The following is a 12,022-nucleotide window of genomic DNA, read 5'->3' as shown; positions in this document are numbered from 1 at the left end:
CTTAATAAAATGATGTTCAAAACAATCAATAAACTGAAATAATATTATATTACATTCAAATTCAACACAATTTCAACTCATTTCAACAACTAAACATAAAACAAACACATTTGTTAAGTCTAAAATTTCTATTTCAATGTATTACTAAACCACTTTTGCGGTTCGGTTCGGTTCGGTTCGATTTCTGCCGAGCCAACCGAAAACCAAACCGAACCGATCGGTTTACTTCGGAAAAAAATAAAAAAAAAACCGATTTTTCGGTTTTTATTCGGTTGTTGTAAATTTTGGTTCGGTTTTGTGATAAATTTCGATTTGATTTGGTAACTTACACCCCTAATCGTGGTTGTGGTCTTTTTCTTTCTTCTTTAGGCTTCTCCTCTTGCCTTTAATATCTTCGTCTCCTTCTTTCTTATTTTTTTTATTTCTTTTCTTTGTTCTTTTTTCTCTTCTTCCTCGTTATTATCATCGTCATCTTTTTTATTTTTTTTTCATATATGTTCAGTAAATTATTGTCTACAAAAGTTTTGATGCCACACAAATTTTAGTACACAGTACATAAATTTTGGTATATAGTAAAAAATTTTTGAAGAACTATATATCCTAAATATTGACACTCAACAAATAAAATATACACAACACATAAATTTTGATACATAACACAGGAATTTTGAAAGGACAGCATGCACAACTAGGACTGGCAATGGGTAGGGTAGGGTAGGGTAGGATTTGGACTCTACCTTAACCCTACGCACAAGTTGAAAACTTTTTAAAAATTCTACCCTACCCTAATCTGCGGGTTGAGAAACCCGCACTCTAAAGTTCTAAACCTTACTATATCCGCAGAAAAATAAAAAAATTTCAAACAAATATAAAAATCCAACCATTCTAAATTTCATATATATGAATAAAATAGAAAATAAAAAACTAAGTTCAAGTTAAAATTAAAAATAATAAAATCTTAGAGAAATCTAACATAAAATTACAAATGATATGATCATCAATTAGTCACCAAAAAAATAATATGATCATCAAATAGTTTAGTGGTTATTTCAAGTTTTTATAAGAGAAAGATTGTGGATTCAACACTTACTTTTTTCACTACATACATAACTTTTACGTAGGGTAGACAACTCTACTCGAACAGGTTGGTCCGAGTTGATTACCCATTAGTAGGGTATGTACAAAATTTTTTATGCTATATCAATAAATTTATACTATGTGAAAAATTGTGATATATATAAAAATTTCTATATTATATCACTAAGTTTTTGTGATATATGCACACTTTTTTTTTCGGTTTATGCCAACTTAATTGGACTTAATTACAAAAATACTTTTATATATATATATATATAATCACCAAAATTATTAATGCTAAATTTCATTCACAATCAAAATTTTCTTTTTATTGATACCTGTTACTATCAATTTAAATTTTAAAAATTATTTTATCAAATATAGTTGTTATTGTTTATATTTATTAAAAAAATACTTAGTTTGATTTATCGGATTGTCACCTCTTTTTAAAATTAACTTTTATAAGCTACTTAACAAAAAAAAACTAGAAGCTTTTGCAAAGCAAGCCGTAGACGATCAAAACCTGTGACTTCGGCTTTCATTTCAACTGTGAGAACAAAGAAAAGCAAGCCAAACAAAAATCAGGCCAAGCCAAAATGATTGTCTACTATTGGCAAGCCACACTATACACCACTCTTCTTTATTTGTTCTGCAGACCCACCACTAGAAGATGCTAAGGTATGCATCTTACATTGTGATCTTTGGTCTTATAAAAATTCCAGAACAAGTAAAGAGGGGATAAATACATACATACAATTTAGCTTCTGTTGTCTTCTTTCTCTTCCCATGATCTTTTCGATTGTAGAGGATTTCTAGACAGAACCACTTCATGCTCTTTCTTGTTGATAGATTAATCAAACTTGCCAGCATTCCTATCCCACAACGGAACATCACTGTCACTAGATGATGCTGCCCTTCGTGCAGCCCTTAATTTTAAAGGACTGTTATCTGGGTCCAAGGCATTACCCTCTACCCTAGGGGCAGAGGCAGCATGTTCAGGCTTAGAGGAGGGTAGTCTTGGTGGTATATTCAAAGTTAGTGTTTTTGAATCAAATATGTCATCAATTTGTTTCTTGGACTTGGGAGGTCCAGAATTCTCGGGTTGCAAGGAAGACGAAGGATCGGACACAACAATTGTGGCGGGTTTAGGCAATTTCTTTCTCTGATTACCCTTTTGAGCTTTTGGTTTGGCCTGCAAAAGGAAATAACAATGCTTCAAAAAAGTTGAGGGAAAAAATAAACAAAAAAAGATGCCATTAACTTTATGCAATTCTAAAGAACTTGACTTTTGGAGGGCTTACACACCAAAGTATTTCCTACGTCAGTAAGAGCCTTTCTAGGTTGTTGGCCTATTGCGGCAAGCCCATCAACCAGTGCTCCACGAAGTAACTCTGCACCTTGAGCAACAAGAAGGTTGTCTTTGTCCATCTCAACTGATCCCAGATGTGTTGACTCATTTGAGATTGATGCTCTATTAGCACACTTGGTTGCTAGGCAACCACAAGAACTACTGCAATTGTTTCTTGTGGTTTTGCACTTGCATTTTGTTGTGTTACATGATGAAGTTTTACTACAAGAGCAGCAAATATTTGATGTTATTTCTCCAGATGTACATCCAGGTTCATCTCTTGAATACTCTTTATCATCATGTTCTGAAAGGTTGATATTCTCTAAGCTTGCGTATGTGCTTGTGGATTTCCGTTTATTCTCAGTTGATTCTCCTGGCTCAAACCACTCGTCATCTGTTGCTTCCATGTCATCAAAATATTCTGATTCTGCACCAGACATGTATATATCCTCCTGTACATGTGTAGAATGGCGGTTTTCCTACGTTTAGAAGAAATTATACCGAATTAACCAATAGCAGTTTATAGTCAACTAGGAGATAGAATCCTTTTAACCATTTTTGTAAGAAAACTAGTGTGCGAGACCAACCGGCTTGTGCAAATTCATGTTAGTGTATTCTGCTTCTCCCATAGATCCTGTATACCTCTTTAAAGTTACACTCTGTCATAAAGTTCAAATGATAAAGAAACAATTATTTAAAAAGAAGATACTAAATAATAGGGTAATCAAAATGCTAAATATTCATTGACAGTGGAATCGTGCCCCAATTCTACAAATTGGAGCTAAAAGTTTGTAAAGTAGTAAAGAGGAATATTGGTAAGTTTCTATATACGAAGAAATTATTTTGCAGCAAAACGTTTTTAACCATATAGCTATTAGCTAGATGATGTGGCTCATAAACAAACCTGTGATTCCAACTGACGAGTAAGTTGAACTTTTATCATTTCCAACTGTCGAACTGCATAGTTTAACCTTACTACCTTTTCCTTTAAATCTTTAATCTCCATGTCCTTCTCTCTGCAGATTATTTCTTTCTCTCGCACTAAACACCTAAGATAAAATAAAAGCCAGAGCAATATGCCAGTCAGATTACCACTTCAGGAAATTTTTGGATTACTCACAAATTAAAACCTATTGCATTTTAACACAATATAAGCAAGTTTGATAACTTTGCAAGAATTGGTTAAATCACGGGACCAAATTGTTGCAGAGAAATTGTTACCTCGAGGAAGATGCTATGTTGAACAGATAATTCATCACATTCTTAGCATCTGCAACGGACCGGACTTGGTTCCAACGTCCCTTACCACTAAAAACCCGTTCTTGCTCTTCTGCCTCTGACAACTGGGAAGCCATAGACACTAGAGATGAAGAAGAAGTAGAAAGCATGTTTTCAAGGGCAAAAATCCTTGAATTTTTGGCTCCAGGAGACATTAACACAGAGCCATCACTACAATAGCAACCAGTCAGAGAGAGACGTGCATAAAATACCAAACTAAAACCACAAACATTGTTTCATGTTTTTAAGGAAATAGGTAATTACAAGGCATCACCTTGTACCATATTGATTCATCATCTCTACTTCCTCCTTTAGCTTACTCATCTCTGAGGCCATTTTATTCCTCCTAAAATAAAAGGATAACTAAATGAATAAGTGAGGAAAGCCCCAATCAAATGGGAAAAAAAAAATTTAATGCTTAACAGAACAATTCAAATCCTCCCTGTAAAGTTGTCACACCATCTAGCCTAAAATAATTGGTTATTGAACTCAAATAATTAAATTTGGCACATATTTTATTACAAAATATAACCAATTGCAAATTTCTTTCTAGAGTCTTCCATTGAATGTTTATGGACTGACAATAACCATGGGTTGGAGCCAGTCTAACAACATAGAAAGGTACCTAATCCAAGAAAATTAGTATATCTGTTTAACATTTCTCATACTTTAATTTTGACTACCATGGAGAATTTTATTTTATTTTATATTTTATATCTTTTTTGGTTTGGTATTCAGTATGGAGAATTTATAAGAACTAAATTTTGCATATAGAGTAAATACTATGCTTAAGTATCCATATGCAGTGTATGTAATTGGTTAAGCCACACTTATATTTAAAAGAAAATGAGGGAGAATGACACATTATCATATCCTATAAACATAAAAACTAGGGGACTTTCCGAACATTCAAGTGGATAGATATGGGGTGTATTATGAGAGAGGTGTTATATTTGATGGTAAATTCTAATGCAAAAATAAGATAACTTCAAATGTAATCAAGCATCAAGCGTTCCACCTAAATGTCACGTACTCTTCCATTTGACGCTCATATTCCGAGCGTACTTCGTGCACTCGAACAGAAACTTCAAGCTCATGCTCGATTGCCTTCATCAAAGCCTTGAAAAAAAAATATTTGCATCAAGTAGCAGTTACTGATATGTCAAATTGTCAATACATCACTAACAACTCATTAGCATAAATAGCTATGACCTGTCTTTTGATCAATGGGAAAAATACAAAAGGCATAACACCTAGTAAAAAATCCAGCACTCATCCATGTTGAATTTTAACATGCAATTTACTTCTTGTGTTTAATTACTCCATAAAGTTACTTGTACCTGAATTCCAGGAGCACTTCCACCACCAACACCTGTGTTTATGTGAAAAACGAAAAAGGAAAAGGAAAACAAAGTGCCAGATATTAGGCAAACTCAACATAGGGGAAAGAGAGTAAGAGACTACATGACACAGTTTCTTCTAACCCATGGATTCACGTGAGGAAGCCTTTCGAGATTCCAAAAGTTCTTTCAGCCTTTTGGTAGCCATGGAAGCTTCTTCTGTCTTCCTTTGCAGTACCTGCAAATGTACATATAACTTGTAATTTAAACAACTAAATAAGACTTCAATGCAACAACACGTGATTTGAGCATGAACTTACTAGCTTTTGCCTTTGATTTAACGCTAATAGCTTATGCATCTCATATTCGTTCCTCCTCCCCTCTTTCTTAAGCTGGTATTTAAGCAAATATGTCAAATGACTAAAAATTTTTATTCTTCATAACTAATCTATCGTTATTTAAAAGTTGGGAAAAGATTATTGGACCCCAAAAAAATTAAAAAATAAAAGTAAGAATATATTAATATGTAAAGGTAAAAGAAAATTCTCCCCTTATGCATTTTACCTGAAGAACTTCTTTTTCACGTGTAGCTTTCCATAACCTAAATTGTTCAGATTCCTGCTTAATCTTTTGTTGAAGTTGAACCTAAAGAAAAGTAACCATAAGCAATTCCCCCCAAAAAAAAAATTTCTCCTTTCTAACAGACAATGCACATTTGATTGACAGGACTATTGCACCTTCTGAGCTTTAATTCGTTGTATTTCATCATAAAGTCGTTTTGCAGCCTCATCACTCTTTTGTTTTTGTCTCAAAAGCATAGCCTGATCTTCTTGTTTCCTCTTCAGTTCGGAAACCTAGAAAGCAAATAATCAGTTTATGGCATTGAGTGGCCATTGAGGTTTAACAGGCTTAAAATATCAACTCACTTGCACTTCAAGCGCATTCAACTTTTGTAGATAATCCTGCTTTGTCTTTTCAGCACCATCATCAGAGTTGGAAGAAATATTTGCAAGATTCTCTTTAAGTTGCTCAATTTCTTTCTATCAATTATGTACAAAAGAAGGGTTAGTAAATTTTTTTTAAAATAAAACAATTTTTTAACTGATTGATAGTGATATTTTCAGAGCAACCACCTGCAAAATTTTCTTCTCTTGTTCCATCTCAAGAAGTTTCCTTTCATAATGTTGCCTAAGAATTGAAGGATCAGAGTTATTGTACAACTTCATTTCAGCCTTCAACCAAGGGGGAAATGAATTATTAATTGAAACATGTAAAAATTAGTTGCATCCCTATAAAACATTTAATACAATAAGCTAAATAGATATATTAGCAATTTAAAAAGCTCAATAAAACAGATCTTTGCCACTCAGGTGAGGACATGTGCACATGTGTGCTTGTGTAGAGAGAGATTTCAACATCTTAAGGAGTTAAAACTAGAAAAGGTTGCTCTTGCCTCCTTTTGTTCAAGTTTTTTGTCCAGTTCTTTGAGCTCCTTATCCATTTTTTCTTGGAGAGAAGAGTGTTCTAGCTCCTTTTCTTCATCATCTGATTCATCTGCAAACAAGTTATATTAATGTTGAGAAAGAAAGCATACTTAGAATGAAATGCCAATCAACAAGATAAAATAACAAATAAGTACGCTTCATTATTAAGTGTAACGTTGTTGTTGAATCTTTTAGTATCTAACAAATCATCCTGAAGATTCGACAGACGGACTTTTCAAAACCAAAACAGATTTGTCAAAATTTATGTTTCGAAGGTCAAAACTAGTGCTAAAATTCTGTAACAGGATCCATCACAAGAAATAAAATTTCCAATGTGATACCTGGTAAATCCATAGCTTTAGCATGGCTATCAGATGAAAGTGGTTCATCATCTTCGGAATCAACATAGTTAACAAAATGTCTTGAATTCGTGGTGTTTGAAGTCTTCAAACGTCTCAATTCCCCTTCAAGATATTGGATCTTTGACACATAAGATTTTACCAAGTTGTAGTCCTGAAAATAATTTATATAATTTTTAGGAGATCGATCACTTCTGAGAATTGTAACCAAGCATTAACAAGAACTTGTTGCATCCAAACCTGATTTGAATTAGAGTCAATCTTGTCCAAGGATTTACCGTTTCGTATAGCTTCTATTTTCATAATCAGCTGATCTCTTTCAACCTACAAATATTATCACTGACTTGAGTGAGACTCCAAAAGTTGCTGTAAAAAATACTATTAAAGATATTGCATGCAACTAACAAATTTATTATAAATGAGATAAGACAAAGGATAAAAGAAAAACCTGAGCTTCAAGGGCAGATTGTTGTAAACTCTCACAAGCTACTCGACGTCTTTTTAGCTCCTGTTGTAGCTCTGCATTGCTTGCTTCAAGTAACGAAGTTTTATGTTTAAGCATCTGAAAATAAAATAAAATTTAAAAGAAAAAGTAGACAACATTATAAACATGTAGATTAAAAAGTGAGCATCTTTTGACATTTTATAAAACGAAGTACCTGAAGCTCCTCAAATGGTCCCACACCTTCACCTCTATAAAATAGAAGCTCAGCTTGCAACTGCTCAATTTGATTTCGCATTTCCTGTGCCTGAGCTGCAGCTGGATCACGATTAATCTGAAACATGAAAAATTTGAAATCACTCACATTAAGAAACTGACATTTTCACAAATTAAAAAATTACTAAACGCACTTACAATTGCTTTGTTCTGAATGTTGCGAGCACGATTTGCATACTTTAAGGTGTTCAATGTCTCTTCAATATTGTTGTCAGCTGGACTAACACATGCTGTGACATTCCCAACAAATTAGATCATATGCTCCAAAGGAAATAATAGGTTGAATTATGTTGTAATTAGATCATTTCAATTTTCAATTAAGTCCTTATAGTTTAGAATTTATAATCAAATTATTATATTATACTAAAATTCTCAATCAAGTTCATATAGACTTCTAATTATGTCTCTGAACAGTACAGACATTTTTTAACTGGGTCCCTCTAATTTAAACTTTTGTGATCAAGTACCTGTATTGCAGAAAATTTTTCAAAAAGACAGCTTACCAGCCAATTTATGGGCTTGATCAAAATTTTTCAGCAACAGGGACTTGGTTGAAAAATATTTGTACAGCATAACGACTTGTTTGGAAATATTAACTTATAGTTACATGATAGAAAATTATTATACAATATAAAAACTTTATTACAAACTCTTAAAGTATAGAGACCTAATTGAAAATTGAGTAAAATTATTATGACCACTACAATAATTTAACCACCAACAAAAATATCAGAAATTCAGAATATTGCCAACGTGCACTGATTGTGTACCTATCATCACTGTTTTGCTGTTTCCCCCCAGAGAATCCTACATGTTCATTATCCCATTCTTTGTCAGTCATAATAATACAATATTAATCCATTGAAGCTATTTTGAATTGAACACTATAAATATAGCCTTTTTAATCACTTTTTTAAGTAGCAGTGACTATTGCAAATAGGTTTAACTAGCATTACATTCATATTCAAACTGTATTACATTTGTAGTACAAGAATTATCATACTTTGAAAAAAAAATGAGAAGCACACACCCGGCAATTCATGAACTCGTGAGTAGAGTAGACTGTAAACATTCATGCATAACCAAGTTTTTGGTCCAGTGTGTTACTTACTTTACTTTTCATTTTATGAATAGTCATCCAAACAAACACAATAGACTTAGGTGCATAAGTAATCTCAATAAATTGCTTAAAAAAATATTGAGCAAACCTGCAACAGGCGTGTCAATTTGCTATCACGATATGGAACATGACCTCCCTCTTTTCGCTTTTTTTCATCTCCCAGTGCACTTATAACATTTCCAAGAGCTAACAACCCCTTGTTGATATGAATTCCTAATCATAAGAACAATATTCAAACTAAATACAATTTTCATTCAGAAATGAAATTAACTAGCTTAAAAATTCAAAATTGACATTTCTGTGATATTACTTTTTGTGTTACGAGTAAATATATTCTTTAGTCATAATATCTCCTTTGGTCCTAAAATGTCTTTTGATCAATTAAGTCAATACTTTAAGTTTTGACATCAATTTTATCATTTTAATAATATTATTATTCTCAAGTTAATAAGGTAGAAATAATCTACCCCATTTTGCCAAGAAAATCAAATAAGTGCATCAATGCGCCAAGTAAGATGAATTGTAATGAAAATTACCTATAATTTGACAGAAAGATAAAATTGATGCCAAATTTACAGAAAGATAAAATTGATGCCAAATTTACAGATTAATTTCAAAATGTTAAAACTAAAAAGGATATTTGCTCTTGTATTAATAATATATCAAACTCGGTAATATTACCAATGAGAAATACCTTCTTTTAAACGCATGCCATCTGCCCCAGTTCGTTTTGCACGCTCAGAACCAGCAAGATCTACCAAATGCAGTTTGGCACATAAGATATCATCACCTTTCTTTTGCTCCATTGTGATGGTAAATATAGCATGTGAACGACTGGATAATGCATACAAAACAAGTAGTCAACATACTGTAAAAGATATTCTCCATTAAAGTATAGTTTCATAATGAACCATGAAATTAGACCCAAAGCTAAAAAATAAATAAAATGTTGCATGCTTTTTATTTGGCATTTTACCTTGATTGGCTATTCATATTTGTACTCCCTGTGGCACGCGATAACGAACCACTTGATAGATAAGATGCCATTTCTTCTTTTGTCTTAACTTCAGCCTCAGTCACACCAGATAGAGTTATTCCTCCATTCACTGTTTCTCTGATTTGTATGGGCACTCTACCTGGCACAACAGGCTTCGAAGCAGAAGTTGCTTCTCCTCTCGATGAATTGGGATCAAGCAAATCAAAAACCTCTTCCTTGAATATCTGTCCTTTTTTTAAACCAAATCAATTATTCATCTCAATTGAGAATTATAGAAAATTTATCAACTAATTATACTATCTTTTTTCACCTCAATAAATGATACTCTGATCAAGAACTCCATGGAGTCCTTTGCTTCCTTAACCTTTTCAAATATGCTCTCTAATACCCTTGGTATAATTCCACCACTACTTCCCTCTCCATTATAGTTTGTTCCCATGGTGTATGTTTTTCCAGATCCAGTCTAACAAAATGAGAACAAAAATATAGTGTAAAGCTACATAAGTGATTACACACAGAGATAAGTTATTTATACTCATTATGCCTCATACATTGAAACGAAACATGCATCTTTCACATGGGATGAATCTCACACCCCATCGGCCCATCAAATAGTGAAGAAATGTTTGCCAATTTTGTGTACCAAATAAAATGAGTACACAAGATATTACTCAATATATATCAAAGCAAAGTTTCCAAAAGTCATAATTAACCAGCAAACCTTCAAAAGTTTATACCTGGCCATAAGCAAGAACCGTGGCATTATAGCCATTAAATAACGCATCAACAAGCGGAGCTACACAATCATCGTATATCGTAGAAGAAGATGGCCCCGTGCTGCCATAAACATAATCATAGGTGAATGTATGAGTCCCAATTTGCACCTACCAAATTCACAAGCAACAACAACAACAATGCATCATATATCAATCTCTCATAGTTTCAAATAATTGCAACACTAATTGTAAGCAAAGCTCAAACTTAACCATAGAAATTGCATATATAATTTCGAGAAAACGAAGGTTCTAGAACCTGAGGTTCGCCTGGAACAACAGAAATGCAATCTGTGCATCCTAGAAGAAGCTCCGACGTGATCAATGGGCGAATGTTAACCGCTACACGCACGCAATCCACGTTCCTCCCATCTGAGTTCTCCATTGTTGTTGCGTCACTCAGCTCGATCGTCTTGAAAAACCTTAGAACCAAAATTCGAACGCCAAAAGAACGAAAAAATAAAGCATGCAATGGGTTAAAAACTAGAAATCACGATGACGGTGAAGAAAGAAACACGAAAGTATTGATCGTGATGCCATTCTGCATTAGAATGAAGTAATGAAGGAAATTGCAGAAAACAAAAAAAAAAAGAGAAAGAGAAGAATGAAGAAAACAGAGAGACAGAGGGAAAGAAAGGTTCTTCTCTTCTCTACGTACGTTACATTTGAACGTACGGAAGCAGAAGCAAGCAAAATGGCTTTGCGATTTTTCGATAAAAAAAGGTTTGGGTAAAAATTGGATAGCAGAAAATTAGTAAAAGGCACTGTGGAAAGGTAGAAATTAGATGGAATCAATTTTACGTAAAGTTAATCATTGAAAATTGTTAGATGAAAATTTAGTTATATTAATCAAATTATTTAACGTCTCTTAATTGTTAATTTTTCATGAAATTCACTGTATCTAAGTTTTTATCATTAGAAAATTGGAGTTGGAGATAGATAAGATTAATATTTTAATAATTTTATTTTTTCTTCCTCTTAGCCTAGTAATTATATCTAACCATTATTATTTGAGTTTTAATTTAAAAAAAATTACCACATTGCACTATTTCTAGGTATATATGGATGTGCATTGCACTATTTCGGTATTTCCATCACAAACAACCTATCTATACAATAATCTCATTCCACACTACCGGGAAAAAATAAATAAAACTATTTCCACAAATTTAGCTAGTTAATTAGCTAAAGGTCCTAAAGTAGAATTCGAACTTCATCCACTTATCAACTTCTATCATTAAACTATTTTCTTTTCAAATAAATACGAATTTGGAATTTAGACAACTTTTTCTTTTTGACAGAAAAACTTTAATTCTTTCAAAACTTTATGAATCAAGACAACCATTATATGTCGAAAAATTATTACATTAATATAGATTTCAGTGACAAGAAAGAACATGATTCTTTTTAAACATGATTTTTCAATGAATTAAATGTATATGGAGAAAGTTATAATTTGTACACGAGTAAATAGCTGGTTTGATTATCGTCTATCGAAACATTTAAAATTGACAAAATAATATTTAAA

At 32.7% G+C, this 12,022-nt stretch overlaps 1 protein-coding gene across 1 annotated transcript; it reads right to left on the bottom strand.

Annotated features, from left to right (window-relative positions):
• Positions 1-1,557: 1,557 nt before the first annotated feature.
• Positions 1,558-11,023, bottom strand: LOC107461071 (kinesin-like protein KIN-4C). The gene is made up of 27 exons (XM_016079526.3): positions 10,754-11,023; positions 10,459-10,605; positions 10,032-10,184; positions 9,701-9,945; positions 9,419-9,558; positions 8,813-8,937; positions 8,375-8,411; positions 7,743-7,834; positions 7,546-7,662; positions 7,335-7,448; positions 7,127-7,210; positions 6,869-7,040; positions 6,497-6,597; positions 6,177-6,275; positions 5,970-6,083; positions 5,781-5,897; positions 5,608-5,688; positions 5,364-5,435; positions 5,188-5,281; positions 5,044-5,075; positions 4,737-4,822; positions 3,978-4,049; positions 3,647-3,874; positions 3,330-3,474; positions 3,013-3,084; positions 2,383-2,904; positions 1,558-2,269 (listed from the first exon to the last, which is right to left on the bottom strand). Exons 1-27 carry the CDS (start codon positions 10,877-10,879, stop codon positions 1,928-1,930), a joined length of 3,729 nt encoding a protein of 1,242 aa, XP_015935012.1. The 5' UTR covers positions 10,880-11,023; the 3' UTR covers positions 1,558-1,927.
• Between the last annotated feature and the right edge of the window lie 999 nt (positions 11,024-12,022).

This window comes from Arachis duranensis, chromosome 8 (assembly GCF_000817695.3).
Source record: "Arachis duranensis cultivar V14167 chromosome 8, aradu.V14167.gnm2.J7QH, whole genome shotgun sequence".
In the NCBI taxonomy this organism is placed as follows: Eukaryota; Viridiplantae; Streptophyta; class Magnoliopsida; order Fabales; family Fabaceae; genus Arachis; species Arachis duranensis.
Note: the sequence above shows the minus strand (reverse complement) of the source record. Positions and strands in the feature narration are given on the sequence as shown.

Bases quoted from the DNA above. Each gene is read 5' to 3' on its own strand.
- LOC107461071 (XM_016079526.3), bottom strand. From the start codon at position 10,879: ATGGAGAACTCAGATGGGAGGAACGTGGATTGCGTGCGTGTAGCGGTT. The intron at 6,084-6,176 runs GTGGTTGCTCTG...CATAATTGATAG, and splicing joins AAGAGAAGAAAATTTTGCAG to AAAGAAATTGAGCAACTTAA. The intron at 5,076-5,187 runs GTTAGAAGAAAC...ACATAAACACAG, and splicing joins TTCCTCACGTGAATCCATGG to GTGTTGGTGGTGGAAGTGCT.